Source organism: Alligator sinensis, unplaced genomic scaffold, assembly GCF_000455745.1.
Source record: "Alligator sinensis unplaced genomic scaffold, ASM45574v1 scaffold1177_1, whole genome shotgun sequence".
NCBI classification, from domain to species: Eukaryota; Metazoa; Chordata; order Crocodylia; family Alligatoridae; genus Alligator; species Alligator sinensis.
This window is the reverse complement of record NW_005842120.1, coordinates 2,216,424-2,237,581: the sequence shown is the minus strand read 5'-3', so window position 1 is coordinate 2,237,581 and position 21,158 is coordinate 2,216,424. Positions and strand designations below refer to the sequence as shown.

General features: G+C 41.5%; 1 protein-coding gene across 1 annotated transcript in view; it reads left to right on the top strand.

Annotated features, from left to right (window-relative positions):
* Nucleotides 1-21,158, top strand: part of LOC102380169 (monofunctional C1-tetrahydrofolate synthase, mitochondrial-like) — a 163,744-nt gene that overhangs the window by 83,725 nt on the left and 58,861 nt on the right. Inside the window, exons 7-8 of the mRNA XM_014520477.2 lie at nt 576-683; nt 3,052-3,204. Coding sequence (XP_014375963.1) covers nt 576-683; nt 3,052-3,204 — 261 coding nt within the window. The remainder of the gene's footprint in view (nt 1-575; nt 684-3,051; nt 3,205-21,158) is intronic.

The following is a 21,158-nucleotide window of genomic DNA, read 5'->3' as shown; positions in this document are numbered from 1 at the left end:
TTCTTCCAGCTTGGTGTCATTTGCAAACTTGCTGAGAGTGCACTTCATCCCATCTTCCAGGTCACTGTTGAAGATGTTGAACAAAACTAGCCCCAGAACTGACCCCTGGGGTACTGCACTTGATACCTGCTGCCAGCTAGACATTGAGCTATAGATTGCTACTACCTGTTAAGCCTAATGATCCAGTCAGTTTTCTGTCCACCTTATAGTCCATTCATCCAACCCATGCTTCCTTAGCTTGCTTGCAAGGATGTTGTGGAAGACTGTATCAAAAACCTTGCTAAAGTCAAGGTATATCATGTCCACTGCACTCCCTGCATCCATAGAGCCAGTCATTTTGGTATAGAAGGCAGTCAGGCATGACTTGCCCTTGGTAAATCCACCAGTTGTTCCCAAAACCCCATCTCCTGTATAGTACACCTATCACCTTCAGAGCCCCACACCTGCTTCTGTTCCAGAGGAGAAACCTCTATAATCTTGGGAATAAATCTAACCACAAAGACAAAAGCTCAGCACATGGGATGCAGTTCACTCTTATGTGTATAAATATTTTGTTATCTTTCTTTATTCCACAGCTTCCTATTGTTGAAAAAATAAGGATCATTGCCCAGAAGGTCTATGGAGCACAGGACATAGAGTTGTCTCCTACAGCACAAACACAAATCGATCGTTACAGCCGACAGGTAAAAAGACATGCTAAACACGTTGGACATGGTTGGCCGTGGCCTTACATCTTACAACTCTGCAAACTGGGTGCATAGAGGGTGTAAAATATTACCAAATCAGCATTTAGCATTTCAGATGTGCTTTGCAACAATGTAAATATCTCCACAGGGTGGAAGGTGCTGAAGAGTTAGCCAAATCTTGGCCTGATATTGCTTAATATTTGAGAGAATGTAATACATTTAGCTTTTCATTGACAGATATCTTATGCACGTGCATTTGATTATGATTTTCCAAGCTGATGTCTGAATCACAACACATGAATCAGCTGTTTTTCACATGATTATTTCTTCTGTCTTCCCATTTGTTATTAAGACATTTGTTACTACTAAGTAGATTGCATGTCATTGGTGCTGTTTGTACCAAGGCTTTTCAGCCTTTTTTATAAGTATCTCTTTAAATCTCCTGAATACAAGTGGCTGTTATATGTTTGTGTACCTTTACTTAATTGTCGTACTGATCACTAAGGAGCTCTTAATCAGTTCGGAAGCTAAGGTGACCAGATCTAGAAATAGAGCCAAATTTTCTAAAAACGAAGTAATGATGTGTTCACATAAATATTCAAGTTCTGCTCAGGGCAGTCACAGAACAGTGCTGTGCAAATGTGGGTATTGGTGCTTGAAAAGGCACATCTCACTGAATAGTTTCCACTGTGGTTTGTATTTGCCCAGTTTTTACATACAAATGATTGTTTATATTTGTAACCCCTCCCTGTGAGTATTGGTGCATATAAAAACAGGAAATCATGTGCCCAACTAAATGTGCAGATTTCCCCTTCATTCACACTATTTTCTATGAGCTATTTGGTTAGTATGACTTTTTATATTTTTGGTGGTTGTTTCTTCTCCTTCAGTTACATTGTTTACATCAGTGTCTCTAGAAAATTTTTGAGTCAGAGAACAATGAGTAGACTTTCTAGAGTGATCACCACATCAGCTATATTTGCCTGCTAATTTGAATTGTATAGTGTCTCTGCTGATTAATTTGGTTAAACCCTAGAAGAGATGGATGCTGTAGTCATGTACTCTTAACAAGAGAACTAGATGTAGAAGTTCAGATATCTTTAAAAAGCAAACCTTTTAATAATGGCCTTGAATATCTATATGGAAAACAAGCTTCTATAATTATTAGCTCTGTTTGAAACCCATGAGCAATATCTTCAAAGGCATTGCTTCATTTTTTAGGCACCTGAGAGTTTGTAGGTTCCTAGGTTTTGACTGGTAAAGTTCTCTAATAAAATCTCTACTTCTACATATGTCCCAAACTGTGCCAGTCTTGTTTTAAAGATAAGCATCTTGTTGGTACTCTCTCATGCTTACATTTGGCTGTTCCCCTGCCTATGTCCCCTGAGGAGCCTGATCTAGTCAGACAGAGCATACCTACAGCTGTGGGCTCTGAACAAAGCACAGCAGCTAGGGTTACTGCTTTCATTCAGAAATGGAGGAAGAGAGAGAGAGATTAGATGCTGGGGTCTACTTTTCAGTGATGTATGGAAAACGCCATGGACTCAAATGAACAGTCCTTGAAATAGAGCCCAAAACGCAGTCTCTCCTTTCCTAGGAAAGTCCCCAAACCACTAGGCTACAGAGTCATGATTACTCTTGCTCACTTTTTCTCTGGTCCAGTGAATCTTGAGTTTTCTAGAGTAGAACAATTCCAGCAGGAGAGATGGAGAATGTTATTAGAGTATGAAGGGTACAAAGCCAATCTTGGATTGGGCCCATAGACCAGCCCTACATACCAGATCTAGTCCACAGGGCCAGTCTAGTGCAGGTACCACATGCAATGTGCCCCAGACCAACCCCATGTGCCACATGCAGCCCCAGCCCAGCATGGCACATGGGGCCATTCTGGGGCACGTGCTGGATGTGGCACACTCCCCAGACAAGCTCCACATACTGCATGCAGCACGCACTGGCTCCAGCCCCCATGCGATGTGCAGCCCGTGCCAGGCACAGTCCACATGCAGTGGATAGGGCCAGGGTCAGTGCATGCTGCATGCAACACATTGGTCCATGAACCAGAGGCAGTACTGCAGGCTGAAGGATAGGACTCTGTGAGCCATATCTTTGAGACCCTTGCCCTAAAAGAGCCTCTATTCTTGCTGTGGTTAGAGCTCAATTGCAGTAGTTATTCTTAAAAAATAGACAAAAACATTCTCTGCATTTATCAGTTGTTAACTTCTAACCTTCCTAAAATTATTTAACACTATTGGGGCATTCTCAGATTATGGAAGATATTGGTGACATAATGAAGTGGAGTTGATTATTGTTTTCTTTATTGTAAACTAGGTAGCATAACCTTAGTAACATTTCTTTCTTCTGGCAGGGATTTGGAAATCTGCCAGTCTGTATGGCAAAAACTCACCTGTCCCTCTCCCACCAGCCTGAAAGGAAAGGCGTTCCAACTGGCTTCATTCTGCCCATCAGTGACGTGCGGGCCAGCATTGGAGCTGGATTTATGTACCCGTTGGTAGGAACGGTGAGTGACATATCAGACCAGAAATTTCTCTCCTTTCTTTAACACGCTGTCTTGGGACGTATTTTTACTTATTGAGAGCAACAGAACTTGTATAGCCAGCTGAGTTTTCATTTGTTATTTCATATAAGTTGTCACAGTTCATGTTTCAAAATTTAATTTTTGGTCTTCTGTGCCTTTTGGCTCCAAACTTAGTAGGACAAAAAGAATCGGGTTAATGTAATAAAACATGTATGCGCGTCAAATGAATTTGAACATGTAATTTATAAAGGTAGCTACATACTAGTGTATGATTATCTGGCATCTTCAAGTAAAACTAAGGGAGTTAGGCACCTAATTGCCACTGAAAATGAGTTTTGCCAGCTTGCTCTAGCTTTATATATAGAACCTGCTGAATTTAGATGAATAGGCTTGAAAATTCACATGAAAAGGCTTTTTCATCGGTCTTCCAGTAGAGCAACAGTGCCCACCATTGGAGTTTTGTGTTTGCAACCCCATAAAAAATGGGGTTGCAAAAACAAGTACAGATTTTCTCCTTTGAAGGAGAAAAAAGTTGGAAAGCCCAGGAGCCCTGAGCCCGCCACAGACAACCTGCATCTTCCCTACTCTTCTCCCCACCAATGGGCTCTAATCCGGCTGTGCTGCCCACAGGGGAAGAGGGTGGGAGAAGCTGAGCTTCATGTTCCACTCCGGCTGGAGCAGCCACCACCTCCCATGAGCTGAAGCTGGGGCTTGGACATTGCTGGTGGGCGGGAGAAGGGGGCTCTGGGCCATAGTCCCACAGCCCTGGTCTCATAGCTCTAGTAGCTGGGGGGCCCCTTCTGGCAGGGCTGGGGGGGTGGGGGCTGTGGGTCTTGGGGGAGGGGCACCAGTAGGGGTGGGGGTGGGGGAGGGGATTATAGGTGGGTAGTGAAGGGCACTGGCAGGGCCAGGGGCCTATGAGTGGAGAGTGAAGGGCACTTGGGAGGGTCGGGAGTGAGGGGGCATGCTCAGAAAATGGGGTCATGCTGAGGAAAAGTTTAGGAAGTACTGCAACAGAGTATTCTTTACTGTATTTAGTTAGCAAAAATGTTCATAGATTTATAGATTCATAGATGTTAGGGTCGGAAGGGACCTCAATAGATCATCAAGTCCCCCTGCATAGGCAGGAAAGAGGGCTGGGTCTAGATGACCCCAGCTAGATGCTTATCTAACCTCCTCTTGAAGACCCCCAAGGAAGGGGAGAGCACCACCTCCCTTGGGAGTCCGTTCCAGACCTTGGCCACTCTAACTGTGAAGAAGTTCTTCCTAATGTCCAGTCTAAATTGGCTCTCTGCTAGCTTGTGACCATTATTTCTTGTAACCCCCGGGGGCGCCTTGGCGAATAAAAACTCACCAATTCCCTTCTGTGCCCCCATGATGAACTTATAGGCAGCCACAAGGTCGCCTCTCAACCTTCTCTTGCGGAGGCTGAAAAGGTCCAGTTTCTCTGTTAGCAGAAGTTAGCAAAAGTGTATCATTAGATTGAGGTATATCTGACTGTCTCTTCTTGCTTCACAAAAAAAAAAGAGAGAGAGAGAAAATGGGAAGGGAGTGGATTTCTAACTATGGAAATAATAGCAATCTGCTTTCTCATATGGGAATGTAAAAGTGTATGGTTCTAAAAAGTATTCCTCACTGCATTTGGAGGAGTAACTTTTGCATCTGATAATTGTAGGAGCTCTCTTCCTATGCATTCCTTAAGAGTAAAGGATACAAGTACAAAGCTTATAACACGTTCTTCTCACTTCCTGTACAGCATGCTTTTGATATATGGTTGATGAATTCTGCCAGCCATGTATCTTGTTTCTGAACAACAATTGGACAGCTTCTGACATCTCAGGGCATGAGTTATTACTAGTCATGTAGCTGATTCATGGAAAATGGACAAAAGTGATTGCATTTCCGGAAGACAACACTCTTTTGGTGTTATCTCATTTTCCCAGAGCCCAGCCTGATTTCCTTACATGGCAGGCCACTGGGGAATGGCTAAGAGATGTGTAACTTGTTTTAAATTCCCTCTGTAACAATTAAGTGTTAGAAAAAAGGAAGGAAGTAGTTTCTGACCAGGAATGTTCCTGGAATTCAAGAAACTGTGTCACTGGGGCTTGCCTTTGGGGGTCTGCTTTCTATGTATATGACCACAGTAAGTGCCTCCACCAGTTGTGCATTACAGTGGCTGCTTGGAATTTAAAAAGGAAGAGATCACAGTGTCCAACTGGGAAATGAAGATGCTTGATATTCTAATTACTGGGAGTAGAATGATCTAAGTGAAGGTTCTCTTCTCTGAGTGTGCCATATTCAACCTTGAACTGTATACACCCAAAAGCTGGGGCAGGAAGGAAAGGAAAGGTTCACCTTTAGGTCCGTTGGAGATGCAGCTCTTTAGATTGCTGGAGAGATGGATTTTCTGGGGTTGATTTTAGTAACAAGTGATGTATTGGTGATTTAGCACATACTAACCATAACTCCACCACATAAATCTATATCCTATGCAGACTCTCATCAGTACTGGAAGTAGTGATGGGCACAGGACCAGTGGTAGCCAGAAAAAGGGCTCATATGTGCCTTTTTCGGTAATTACTCAGTTGGGGTAACTGCCAGTTTCTAACCTGAAAACAAAATTTGGGTTGTTAGGTGGACACATTTACGTAAGCGGTTTCTCCCATTAGAGGAGATATTGAAAAGTACCTATGAATGTGGAACCCTATCTTTACTGGGAATTAGTCTTCCATGCAGCTCTGTTTCATATCAAGAACCAAATGACATCCTGTGGATTACATGCAAAATTAGTGTATGTACTTTTTATTATTCTGTATCTAGTAGATTATAGAGACTGTATTGTGCTAGGAACTGTATAAACAGAGAGTCCAAGGGTTTACCATCTTAAAGGGATGGACACTGGGTTCTGTTTGGCTAAAAGAATCGCATTGGCTAAATAGGTTCATAGGTCTGGGAAGAACTTCCTTAGGTCAGGGCTGTCCAGCTGGCATATCTGGCCCACAAGAGGCCAATCTACAGTCCCCAGGCTCCTACCTGGCCACCACTCTGCCTCTTGTTCTGGCTGCAGCAGAAACCAGGGACTCTGAGCTTCCCGCTTCTAGCTCCTGCTTCCTGTGCCTGCCCCAAGGGGCTGTATGGCACTCAGGAGTCCATGGCTGATAGGTTGCGGGAAGCTGCCCGGGTGCCTGGTGGAGCGGTGGGGGAAGGGCTAAGGAGGCCTTATTTGTACTGTGCAACAGTGGTGCAGGGCTGCCAGGGAGAAGGGGGCCTGCATTATTGTCCCCTGTGCAGGCTCCAGCTGCCAGCCACTGAGAAGTTGGACATCTCTCCTGTAAGTCATTGAATCAAAGCCGTCTTATACTTCATAAGCTTGTCAAGCCCCATCTTAAAATAATTGGTTTATTGCTCAATGGTTTTTCTTCCTTTTTTTTTTTTTGCTGGGATTTAGGAAAGCAATTATTTTTTAAACTATAATATGTTGCTAACCATTTTGTCTAGTATTGCTTACATTGTTTCATAAGCTTTTGACATCTCATAATAGTGTTGTCTGCTCCCTTTAAAGAATTGTTGATGCTTGTGAGCTTGCGAAGCAAAATGTTATCCACATGACAGAATCCAAATGGTGATGTTAGCCTCTGGACAAGTCATGTTCCTTTTGTAATTCTTAGTTTACAAAACTAGGAATGAATATATGAAATAAAGTGAAACTATAAAACTGTTATGTTGAAAATAACTGAAACTGATTAAAATAAATGTATATTTAAGAGTCTAAAATGTGCTGTGGAGATTTTATATTGCTAGTATCGATTGGAGCCCTGGATCAGATTTCTAAAAACACGAGTGTAATGTTAGCACTGGTCCATATTACACAGCTAAAGATTATGAATGTCATTAAACAACTTTTATAATAAGAAGTGTAACATTAGTTTTGAATGCACTCTTCTATTTTGCCTCAGCCAGATGTTCTGCACTCTGAATGTACTTTGCTGTCTAGCAAATTTGTCCGTTTCATTGATTAAACTGTGAGAGTTGTGGGTATTATTAAATTGTGCAAGTGAGACTATTTTTTAAACAAAAATATATTCCAGAGTCACTGAATTTGCATCTGATCGTTTTCTTTGTGAGCTCTTTGAAAACATTGTCTGACTAAAAATACATAGGGAATGAGAAAAAATTGAAGTAGACAAATGTTGCGGACTTCTGTCACTATCTTCAAAGTAACTAGTAATGAAATGCTATAACAGTGGCTACTATAGAAATTCTTAAGATTAGTACTTGGGGAAAGCATCCCATATTTATACCAGATCAAAGTAGCTTATAGACAAGAACTGCATCATAGAGAATTTTTTTCTTTTGTTCTTTATTGGATTAATTAGTGAGGGGATATGGAGCCTTTAAACTACATAGCGCCTGAGGCCACACACAGTATTGCACAATACATGATATGATACAGCACATTTACTGAAACTGCAGTAATAATTTTAATTCTAATTGAGTGTCGAACATCAAATTCTAATCTCAAAATGTGGTACTCCATTTATATGAGCCTGTTTACTAGTATTTGTTAATTGTTTTAATGCAAAAAGCATTTATAATTGGTTTAATTGTCACAGCTCAGTGCTCTTTAAGAAGAACAGACTTAATATGGAAGACCTTTCTTGGAAAGAAAAGTACTGTATGTATTTGAATCTAAAATGAGGGTTTTTTCCCCCCATGGTGGGGCAGGGGGACATCATCTTATATTTAATACTAGCCCAGGGCAGGTGGTTGCTCCAGCCCCAACCCAGACCTGGGGCCAGTTGCCTCCTGCCCCAGGCCAGGGCCAGGGTTAGAGCTGTCATTGCAGCTGTAGCTGAGCAGGACTGCACTTGTTCAAGATGGCTCATGCAGTGGGGCAGTGCTGAGGAGATTACACCCCCACTGCTGCCTGCCCCAGGCCAGGGCTGCCACTGATGCCTGTCTGTGGCTGGGGCCAGTGCTACTGCATAGGGTAAGCAGCAGTGAGGGAGGCAAGTGGCAGGGGTGGCAGGCAGCACAGGGAAGCAAGTGGCCAGGACAGCAACCATTGGAGGTTGCACGGATGCAAACACTGGGAGGAGAGGCAAGTCAAGTGGGCGAAAAATGGGGGGGGGAAGGAGTGGTGGGGGGGGGGGGGGGGGGTGTGGAGGAATAAGGGGCAGAGTCAGGACACATGGCCCCTCTCCACCTGTTTTCCATGTTTCATGACCCTTGCTGCTGCTTTCCCCACAGCAGTGGTAGCGGGGACGAATTTAAAAGACCCCTCCAACAATTAATTAGTTTCTGAACATGGACGTTATGCCCAATTTATAACTTTCCATATATAGAATCTAATTATTGTGGGTCATCTTAAATTTAAAGTCAACTTGAATTCTAGTAAATACAGTAATAATTATTGTTGAGAGAGCATTTGCCTGCAATAACAAACACACATGATTTAACGTATCATTAGAATGTGCAAATTAATGCAATTCATATTAAACCTAGCACTGATACGGGAGACATTTTCTTTTATAACCCAAGCACATTACACTGTCTTCATGTTCTCCAAACAGTGCTTGCTTTGTGTTATGGTTGGCTCTGGTCCCCTTGTAGTGTGGAAGTCTTTCCAGGAAAAATGAACTGTGCTTTATCAGAGGAAATCAGCAGTAAAACAGGAGGTATATTTAATTAACACTGGCACGGCTTTTATCTCTGTTCCCTGTGACCTTGACCCAGGGGGCTACATCACTCTCACAGGTGGATTGTTGACATCATTGCTTGGCTGTACAGAGAGAAGGCAGGAAGGCCGTTGGAGGATGTTTAGGAAACCAGTGAGGTCATTCACTAGTAATGCTTGGGTGGAGAATTATTAGAGTTTGTAGTGTATGCGATTCTACCCACCCCCACCCAGAAAGTCATTGCAGTTTTGTACTTTCTCACGTTTGCTGAGCCACATTTTTTTGTTGTTCTGTTCCACTTACTGCACAAGTATGTAAGTGAGGTTTACAAGTTAAACTTGTTTTACTGTCCTTAGGAAATTATTCTTACCAACCTATTTTTACAGCTATTACCTTTGCAGTGTTTTTAGCTTTGATTAAATCACTGTGAAATATAAGCATTTGCTCCCGCAAGTTGCATCTTTAATGCTGTTATAGGGGAATAGCCAAAGGAAAATATGCACAGACTTCTGAGCTGCCCAAGCCCTGAAATCTCGTAAATACTGGCTCTGTTGTTTGCTGACCCATCTGGAGGAAAGGTCAACATGCTACAGCCTGTTGTTTTTCCTGTTCACAAAGAAAGCACTTTCAGACCTTCTGTGATGAGTTGTGAAGTGATATGCTCTTATTCTGTTGGGAATTATTTTTGGAGAGGACAACCCATTTCATCTGATCTGATATAAGCAACAGGAGAGAGAAAGCCATAGTTCATTTCAAAGTGTGGCCCACAATGGAGAAGCTGACTCTAGGATTGCTGTCTGCCATGCTAAAAGAATAACCTATGGGTTCTCTAAATAGGAGGTGGCATCTTAGGCCATGTCCAGATAGTAAGCTTATAGAGCCTCACTGCAGTGCCCTGAAGTACACTTTGCTGTTACATGTGGGTAGCCTCCTAAATAGGAAGTAGTTGAGTGGCAGTTAGTCCACTCCCATGCTAATTATTCTGCCTAGCACCATTTGCACACGAATACCCTGCTTCTGGTTTAAGGGCCAGCCTGACTGGTGCTGCTGCTGGGCCCTGTTAAGTGTTCTAGGTAGACATGCCCAGGAGGTGCTAAATGGAGGGGCACCCACGGTGCTCAAGCTGCAATCCCATGGGGCTCCATGTGGTTCAGGAAATTTGGCAGTGGAGAAGTAGTGGCAGCGTTAATTACTGTGGCTCCTGCAGCAATTAATGATGCCATCACTCCACCACCACCAAATGTCAGGTCCTGTGTGGTGCCCTGCAGGTCAGAAGACATGGCTGGCACATGCAGTTAGGCCTGCAGTGTGGCCCTGTGCCACTCATCCATCCCACAGGGCAGCATAGGTTGAGCACCCCTAAACTAAACAACGGTTTATAAGTAGAAGATTTTCACATGTCATTCACAGATTACAGTCACTTGTCCTCTCAGAGTGACAAATAACAAATACATTTTGTGGGAGAGTTTCATTGTATGACTGGCCCTTTTAAGGGGAGCTGAGGTCCAGATCCCATGGTTGGGACTGTGAGGATTGGGTGATCTTCAAAGATCACCTGATCCTTGATCTTACCACATGGGTTGAACACAGCATGTGGTTCCTTTTAAAAGGTCCAGCCAACCTGTATCACAGGGTTATTTTTTACCATATTTAGGGTGGCAAGATTCATAACTAGTTTGGACATTGGCTATTTTAAGAAGACTGGTAAAGTACAGGCTTTGATATGCTTACCAAAAAACTGCACAGTTAAACATCCTGACTATCCTTCCTGTTTAATGGACAAAAGAGTGCACTGCTTGATATGCCAGTTGGCATCTGGTCCTGTTAATGATTATGTTCTCTATTGCGATAACACTTAGAAGTCCCCTTGCACTTAGTCCCATACACACACTGATGTAGAAATGACCAGAGAGTCTGCAGCCAAGTTTCAGATGAATTACAAACCTCGAGTGCCATAAGCAAGTAAGGGGGGAGCGAGGAAGTAGGGCAATTATGACGATAATTCTGGTGATGCAGCATAGGTATTAAACAGTTTCAGTAAGGAGAAGGGATGGGGGAGGAGCTCTTCTCAACTGTCTGGTAAACTTTGCCTTCAGAGATTGTGGCTGCTTCCCTCTGGGTTTTACAGAAGAAGTAAGTGTTGCAGAGAGATCTAGAGAAGAAGGGGAGGAAACTGGTCTTATAAATCAATTCACAGGGATGTTCCATGCATAAGGGCCAAGAGGGAGATGTGTGTCAACCACAACACTAGTGGAAATAGAACTAAGAGCAGGTAAGTAGAAACAGACAGTGGAAGAGAAGTCTGAACTTGATGCAGTGGGAAAAAAAGGGCTTGAAAGATGGGTGAAGAAATCAGAGCAATTCATTCAGCAACAGCAGTTCTAAAGGAGTAAGTGATGGGGTGATGTTTGGGTCAGGCTAGAGAGGGAGTAGAAGGTTGCAATAAGGGAAGCAGAAAGTGACTAGGGCCTGGAGACAGGACAGGTTGATTCTAGAGCAGGGGTAGGCAACCCCTGGCACAGGTGCCAGAGTGCGGGACATGAAGGCATTTTGCTTGGCACATGTGCCTTGGGTGGATGGCAAGGAAGGGATTGGGACTGTTTTGCCATACCAAGGATTGTGCCCCTCATGGCTCCCCCACTGTCTGCCCCTAGCATACCAACATCATACAAGTTGAGGTTGCAGGTGTTTTTGGCATTCTGCCCAAAAACGTTGCCAACCCCTGTTCTAGAGATTATTAGAGGGAAAGAAATAGCAGCAGTTCCTGTCCTGGATGTCGGGGGAAGGATTAGTGGGCAGCAGAACAGCTAGAAGGAGATGATTGTGATACTTTTTTGCTGAGAAGTAGAACCAAATGGACGATGATAGATTAGGAGTGAAAAGGTAGACTGGCAAATGTGAAGACAGTAGTTGAAACTGTGAGGATGAGCTCACCCAAAGGGATAAGAGGGGAAAAAAAGAGCACCCTGGAAGTCTCTTAGTGGGTAGGACAGGGGAGGAGGTGCTGAAGTTGCATTCAGATCCTTCTGAAAGTATCAGAGATGATGTATCAATAGCCAAGGTAGGGAGAGATTCAAAGAAGATTAAAACTAATAATGCCATAAATGGCAGAGAAAGAGAGAGAACCATGAGGACAGAGTGACAGATCCTGAAAATTCATGAAGAGGTCATTAAATCAGTGGATACTACAAAGCAGTTGCAGTGGAGTGGAAAAGGTATTGCTGATTATTGGAGATTACACGAAAAACAGTATGGTTGAGATGATTTGAGGAAGACCTGACAGTAAGCTTATTAGAGTCTAGGACCTTTAATAGTATTGTCAAAGAGGGTGGGCAAAGCATTTAATATCTCAGACCACCGAAACTGCTCTGCGATTGACCTGAACATTTTTTTTTACATTAATGTATGTAAGATAATGATAGTTGGGAGAGTAGGGGAAAAGTGCAAGAGAATTACATCTCTATTTTTCATATTATATCTAGTTACTGATATGGCACAAATATTTATTACATCAATGAGGTAGTAAAATACTTCCCTATCTTTACAAAATTTGGAGGCAGAAATCTCCTGGCATGTACCATTTCTTGACAAATACATGAGGTATTTTAATTCTCATCATAGTGCATATTCAGTTTCTGTTGGCAGCTATGTTTATAAGATATTAAAAGTAAAAATACTGCTAATGGTATCAGATGATAGCAAATGTGGGACTTTATTCTAAGTACAAGATTAAATGACACTGCAGGTAAGTAATAAAACAAGTTACAACTTCCTGATATTTCCCTGCACCATTCCGAATCATGGTTAGATGGATCATGGTCAGCATCTGTAAATTTAGCACCTCTCAAAAATTTATGGTTGAGAAATAATATTTATATAGAATGTAATGGTCAGATGGCTCACTGTTTTGGTAAACTTTTTCTGACAGAGGATGAAAAAATAGCTCAATTTGCAAAATTAAACTATATAACTTAACAAGGGAAGGGGATAGAGTGCCTTTGATTTGGCAAGTTATTAGATCTCTAGGAGCAGAGTTGCATTTTCCAAGTACAGCTCGCAATCCTGTTGAAATGAATTGTATTATAATCCATACATCCAATCTGTGCTTCCTTAGCTTGCTTGCAAGACTGTTGTGGGAGACCATATCAAAAGCCTTGCTGAAGTCAAGGTATATCTTGTCCACTGCTTTCCTCGCATCCCCAGAACCAGTCTTCTCATCATAGAAGGCAATCGGGTTAGTCTGGCATGACTTGCCCTTGGTGAATCCATGCTGACTGTTCCTAATCACAACTTTCTCCTCTAATAGCTTAGAAATTGATTCCTTGAGGACCTGCTCCATAATTTTTCCAGGAACTGAGGTGAGGCTTAAGTATTGGTCTAACTCCTGAGTTTTACCTGCTTACACTAAATATATGTAGGTTAGTTACTCTTAATTAAAAGAAAGAGCTTATGTTAAAGGCTCCCCTTCAAAGACCCAAATAGCAAACTGACTTGCAAACTGTCCTGTTCATTCCCTGGTCTCTTGAGGAGTCTCCTTTTATACCCTGCTGAGCCCAGACTGGCTCTGTCTGTTTGTTAGGCCTTCTGTCAGACACAGGCAGCAATCACTTAGCTGGCAGCACTCCCAGCTGCTCCGAGCACACTCCCAAACACACAGTCCATCAAACAAACACTCAGCAAACCAAGCACACAGGCATCCCTGGCTTGCTCACCTTCTCAGAGCAAGATCTGATTTGTCTTCCTCTTGCTCACAGTGAACTGTTTGCAAACTGCCCTATTTGCTTTCCCTGTTTGCTCCCTTAGCTCAGAAGCAGTGAAGTGAGGTGGATTTATTGATAGTCATTAGGTACTGCTACAGAAATCAACTGTACTTTAGCCATGTTAAGGTCATACATATTGTAATGTTTAAATGGTTAAGGGCCTGGGGTACATGACTTATGAGGAGTGGTTGAGAGAACTTTGGCGTATTTAGTTTAGAGAAGAGAAGACAGGAGATTTAATAGCAGCCTTCAACTACCTGAAGGATGGTTACAAAGAGGATGGAGCTAGACTTGATGGTGGCAAGTGACAGAACAAGGAGCAATGGTCTCAAGTTGCAGCAGGGGAAGTTTAGGTTAAATATTAGAAAAAACTTTCTCACTAATCATCAACAATCCCTCGCAGTTGAGGATGATTGTCTTCCATGATTGCCTTATCTGTGGTTCTGAAGATGGCTGACAAGGCCAATCTGGGATTGACAGACTGTTACAACTTGGGCACATGTTTCCATACTGGGTTGGTATCTCTGGATTCTTGGTTCAGTCCACAACGCACTGTTTCTGCTGCTCCTGCTTTTCCATATCCTGTTGTCATCACGAGGCTTCAAAGTACTAAGATCCTTGCAACAGGCTTTTCCTACGTTTGGGGCAGTCCGGGGAGATAGTTTCCCATAAGGTGATGTCTGTGTTGCATTTTTTTCAAGTTGGCCTTGAGGATGTCCTTGAAGCCCTTTCTCTGCCCTCTTCTTGAACATAATCCTTGACTGATCTGGGAGAATGAAACTTGCTTTGGCAGTCCGGAGTCGGACATCTGGATGACATGGCTGGTCCAGTGAAGTTGATGTTGGATGATCGTTGCCTCAGTGCTCACTGTGTTTGCTTGCAAGAGGATGCTAATGCATGTGCATCTGTCTTCCCCCTGGATTCGAAGAATCTTCTGCAGGCAGGGTTGATAGTACTTCTCCAGCAACTTGAGGTGTCACCTGTATGTTGTCCATTAGATGGCCTACCAAGGTCCCTTTCCAACCTTAATTATCTATGATTCTATGAGGTGCAACAGCATAACCACTGTTTCTGTTTGTTTCATTCACTTCTTTGAGGCAGAAGAGAGCTTGTGGTACTACTTTTTCAGGCTCAGTGCACAGCTGCTTAATACCAATACTTTGTAACATTTAATAGGGCTCTTGCTGATCCACAGTCCAGAACAGCTCTTCCACTGCTCACTGTCCTTCAATCTCGCATTGCATCTAATGGTTTTTTGTGCATATGGGTTGATGATTTATGGATTTGGAGCAACTAAAGGCCTGATTCAGGGTTCATAGAAGTCATTAGAAACACTGCCCTTGACTTAATTGTGTTTTGGATCAAGTCCTGAGTGCTCAGAGTTTTAATTTACAGAATCTCTTGGAAATGTAATATTAAGAGTTTGTAATTACATGTTTTGATTTGTGCCACCATTGTAGAAGGCATATATAACAATGTAGGAATAGTATGTCATGTTTACTGGAAGAACAATGCCTTGGATGTTTGTTTTTTTCTGGTCTTAATTATGTCAGTGACAAATCAAGACAAAATTGAATTAGCATCTAAATCACAGAAGATCCTTAAGGAAGTTAAAAAGCATGCTGGTCATAACTCAAAGTTATTAGAATGCTAATGAAACCAACCCTGTTAGTGATTACATGTTATGATGTTTCCAACTCTGGCAGCGGATTAATTTTAAGATTTCAATTAGTAATAATGTATGAATGGGAAATAAAACTTTTTGTTCACATACAACTAATAAGGAAAAATAGCTCCATATTATAAAACTTCACTCACAAAATTACATACTAGTCTAGTGGACAGAGCACTCAACTGGGCTTAGGAGACCTGGGTTCTTTGTTCTGCCACAACTTTGCTGTGTGACTTTGTGCAGGTCATTTCATCCCTCTGTACTTCACTTTCCCATTCTGTAAATTGGGAAAAATTATACTGACTGAATTTGCAAAATGCTTCGAGATCTACTGATTACACGAGACTTGGGTATTATTGTAATGACTTCTAATATTCATGTACCCAAGTAGGTTCTTTTCCTGGAGTGGGTGTGGAAGGGGAAATGGGTTTGTGGTTTGTCTTTGAATAAGAGAAACCTTCCTAAATTTTGGGACTGGAAGTTAATATACATACCTGTCTGCCCTGCTAGTGGGATCATAACACCTCTATAATGGGCTGGTTCTCCTTAATCTGTTTCTCTGTGTGTGTTTTCTAATACAATATACTATAATATTTAAAACTATCCGGACGACCAAAATCATAGACCAACTTAAATTGAATACTGTATGCAGATCAAAAAACTAAGCCCTAAAAATAATCTAGTATAATAAATCTTACCCTCTTTTTAGTTAGTGAAACGCAGTATATCCTAATAATCATCCAGGAAGTCACCATCTCTCTGGCATCTCAGGGTGATCTTCTTGGATGTTTTGTGGGTTGAGGAAGCTGATGCTGCTAGTTAGGGAGGATTACAAGGTAGATGACTGGCACTTTGTGTGGGGTGGGGGTTGTTCAGGTGTTTCTTCTGTCCCACTCACAGTATCCTCCTCTACAGCAGTGTAACAGCACTGCTTTAGGGCTGTGAAACAGTATTTACAGCAACTTGAAGCACCATTTGTCTTGACTTGGAGCTGAGCCTGCTTGAGAGGAGCTGCTCTAACATTGGGAAGTGGTAGGAAGGGTGACACCAGGGGATGTGGAGGTCGATCTGACTTTTTCCTTCTTAATGGTTCTAGTCACAAAAGAGACTCTTCTGCATGCTCAGTCCATGGTTTACAACTCCTCTGGTGTTTCCTTCTCCTCCTTATATGTGCACACTGGAGAGCTTTACAGAGGAAGATAGAGAAATTTAAGTCGTTAGAAACCTTGTTTTTACTTTTGTCTCGGAGTATGAGAATTTTGCAACTCGGAGTGGAAGTGGCCAAGGGGAGAACTTACTGGCTCCCTTTATTCTGAGCATCCACAGCTTAAGGCCTATGTGCTGCTGGAAACTAAATTGGGTTTCACACTCGTCTCCCTGCTTTTTATCCACTCTTAATAAATCTCTATTTTAAAGAATTTCTCAATTTAGCAAATAGAATTTTCTGTGGAAGAGCCAGCAGCTCAGACTGTACCACTGACACCTAGACCCACCTTGGTGTATTTTGCTAAGGCACTAACCCACATTTATAAATATTCTTTCCACATATGGTTATGTTTTATAGGCCAAGTTTTGTTACTTCTGGGAGAGTAATTAATCTTTCCATGGGAGCATTCTGTCACCACTTCTAAGTTAAACCTTTCCATCCTAGTTTACCTATGCTTCCCGCAAGGTAAGGTTCCTCCAATGGATAATTTGTGGGGATTTAGAGTTATTTGTGTATTTAGAGATAGTAGGAGTTTAGGCTGAACATGGAGAATTTAGTAAAACCCTATAGTTATCTGATTTTTATAAACAGAAAAATAGTTTTGCTCAGCTTAGCTCAAAACAAATCCTTCAGCTGATTTTTGGGGATTTCCAGAAGAAAATTCCTAATCTTCTTGACTGAATATCTAGAAAAAAAGACAGCCATTCCTGGCTTTATTTAAGCCATTTATCAGGTGGTTATTAGTAATAAGTTTTGGGAATATAAATATCTGATCTGTCCCTTGTGGGCAGCAAGAAATTCAAAAAGTGAAGTTTGTCAAATGATTCAAATTCTTCCTGTATGCATGTTAAAACTGAAAATATCTAGCATATTTATGTCTGAGTTCGGAAATCTAATGTTATTTCAAGTCTAAAAGTGATTTAAGGGCCAACTGCAGGAATCTTAGCTGGAGGCTGAGAGTCTGCAACTAAACTATGTTACAGAGTCTTGATAAGTAAAGCGAAAGACTTTTTGAACTTTATAATGTTCCTAGCAACTTGTTCTCTTTCATTAAATTGTGTGATGAATAATGCACTAATTGACAATAAAGAGGGTTTAATACTTGTGACTATTGGTCAAGTTTTATCCTTGTTAAAACAGGAAATAGGCTCTGATTTCCTGTTTCAAAACTATTATGTGTATAAACTTTGAAGACATGAGGTTAAAAATAGGTTATACTATCCATAGCATATGTGGTATTAGTACAAAATATGTATCTATTTTTAGAACAGACAACTCAAGCTATTTTGAAGGGAGAGAATGCACATTTGACAGATTATTAAATGTAAATAGAAAAAATTAGCACATCATCTCTCTAGGTACACACAATGCACAGAAATCAGAAATTGAGCCCCTGTAGTTTGCATGTTACCCTGCTTTTATAATAATTGTTGTGCTTGAAGCACAATTGCTGCCGATTAACATTGCCACTGCTTCCCCACCACCAAATTTTCAGACCTGTGGGAATCCATTTTTCTTGCTGGTGGATGTTGGACAAATCAACATCCACCGGCCAGGGTGGGGAGGTTGCAGGAGAGAGGAAGCGAGAGGTGCCTGGGTTCTATATAAGAAAATATGGTAAACTGTTGAAATCTTCCGTCTGTTAATGTTATTGTTAGTCTTAAAGCCTAGAAAATATTCTTTTTTATAAAAGCAGATGCTTTTCCTGCTTTTAGCAGTTGTTTAGTTGTTTCCTTGGTCCTATGAGTAGAGAAATTGACCCATGTACAAGAAATAGTGGATGCTTCCGTATGTGACAAGACAAATTGATAAGCCAGATAAAAAAGTGGCTTGGTCTTGCCTGCCTTTTGCCATGTAATACTAAAATGCTGTATACATATTGAGATCTCCATATAAAATAAACTTGTACGGTATTGTTTTCAACAGAGAAGCCTGTAATATAGCATCTTGTTATTATTCAAGTGTTGTTTCCTTTCAGAAACATTGAGTTCACATGATATCACCGTTATTTACTTCCAGCTGAAACATAACATGGAAGTTCTTGACCCAGGAGTGATATTCTTAAAAATTGAATTAGGATGAAAATAGTTTCAGCTTTAAAAGTCTGGCATACTATTTAGCTTTGCATTAGATTTTCTATTTCACTCTTGAAATTTTAGGTGTGGGGTTTAAAACTTGTGAGATCGACTTACATATTACCATATTTACTCAAATATAGGATGAGTTTTTCCCCCAGTCAGCGTGGGAGGAAAACTCGTTGTCTTACATTTGCAAATAAGGAAACCCATTAAATATCATTAAACTGCTGCAAAAAACAGCATGTGCTTAGTAATGGAAATAAACTATGAAGTTGATTAAATGCAAGTAACCCTGAGCATGATTATAAAACACATGGACCATATTGAGCATACGTACTGATGGGAACCTATCACAAGGCTAAGTTAGTGCAACCCATCTGAATAAGATATGTAGTAGCATCAACTGCTTTCAGTCCCCCTTAGCACTGACTCTCTTTTAAGTCATGATGAGCCAGTACATTGAATATATTTTGACGACTTCTTCACTCCCACAGCTGAACTGTGCCTTTCTTTCCCATTTCTAATTGTTTCTTTTTCTTCACCAGCCTTAGATGTCTGGCAAATATCACCAAACGGGGCCCCAAACATTTCACCCAGAATCCGTCATGTCACGTTGCCCTGGACTTCATTTGAATATAAATTTTCGAAGGATCCCAGGACTCATGACAAGAACACCCGGTTCCAGTCCTGAGTGGGAATTAATTAACACACAGATCCTTTGTCAGGGATATCTGCAGTGTACACACATGCTGAGCAGTTCTTTCCTTTCCTTTTTCATGTCCTTGTAAACAAGGTATTTAGCAGATTTTGCAGATTCATTGGATCTGACAGGCCACACCATGAGCGCTTCTGCTGTTGTCTCAAAGTTGCAACCTCTCAAGCCATAGTGACCTCAGCTGTGGGGTCACTATGGCTTAAAATGCTGTTGACTCTGCTGGGGCCCAGCCTAATGAACTGTATGGTAAATCATGAGTCTTTTGGTTTTGAACTAATATCATGCATAGCTTGTCCTCTATATAAGTAGGTACAAAGTGCTGCTTAAAAGTGTGTTTATGAATGATGCAAGTGTTAGCACAGGTACATTTCATAAAAGGTATAATGCATTAATTCTGGACGAACTAAATTACTACAGGTATGTTTATTTTAAAGTTGGGGTTTTCAAATTTGCCCCTCATTTCCAAGTGCTCAGAGAGGGGGAGAAGGGGCCACAGGGGAAAGAAGTAGTGGGGTAAAATGCATAGGAAACTTCAAGCAGTCTTCTAATAATTAGATTCGATACCTAGAAAATGTATAAATTTTCCATATATAATCTAATTATTGGGGGTGGTGTGTTTATAGTCTAGTAAATATGGTACTTCTTAGCAGAACTTGCCTGAATTCATCATGACTGCTCTTCTGGCTATTCTCAAATTCCTTATTTAAGGTTTCCTCCCCAGAGGTCTTGTCACCTATACTGCTGGTTAAATATCAGCAGCTGGATTGTCTAAATCAGTCAACACCCACCCTGCAGGTCAGATTTGGCCCACAAAGCTGTGACATCCAGCCTGCTGGACTCCCCAGCTGTCCAAAAGTTTGGGGATAGGAAAGTAGTGTGGCAGTGCTAATTGCCACTCCCCTGCTGCCAAATTTCTGAACCTGCAGATTGCCTGGCGGGCCAGATAGTGTGACCCAGCATACTGGATTGGACACATGGGGCTGGAGTAGCATGGCGCCTGCTCTGGGCATCAGTCCTGTGAAAGATCATGCCACTCATCTGGCCTGTGGGGCTAAAAGGTTGAGCACAGCTGCTCAAAATTCATTGACCTTGGTTCATTGTAGACATGCAAAACCACACATTTTTGGTTGTCCCTAGGAAGAAACTTTCAATGCGTTTCTGATTATCTTTTAGTTTGTTTCTGTTCTGAAAAGTAATTCTCAAACAGCTGTGTAAGGAAAGCTTATATTATTGCAGCTTGCATTATGCCTGGCTCACACCAGTGGTATTCGTCACTTTAGCATATTCACCTACAAAATCATAAAGGACAAGGTTTAATTTTTTTTTAATATTAACAACTTATGTCACTAAGTTGTTGTTTTTCCTTTTGCAATTGTAGCCCAAAGCTTTTTACCACGTGACAATGATTTATTTTTGTATTAGGCATTTACTGTTGAAAACTTCCAACAATGAGAAGTGAAGGGCTAATTTTACCTTTGTCAAGAGAGTTGCACAAACCATGAATGTAACGTAAGTGTTGTTTAACCCCTTTTGGATCCGGTCAGGTAGCTAATATCTGGGGCCCCTGGGTTATTTGCATAAGAAACTGATGATGGAGTTGGTATATTTACTATGAACCTGTTTGTTTACAAAATTATATAGATTCCTATTTCTCTGCACACAGGAATGATGTAAAAAGTGACAGCTTCTCTGTTCATAGCTTCAAACCTTTTTCAGCCAGCACTTGACCTAAAAGCTCTTTCTCAACATTTTTCCCAGGAGCATGCTATTTGTGACTTTTAAGTGTTTATTGCTTCTTTGCTGTCTTCTGAGCTTCTTTGGGCTTT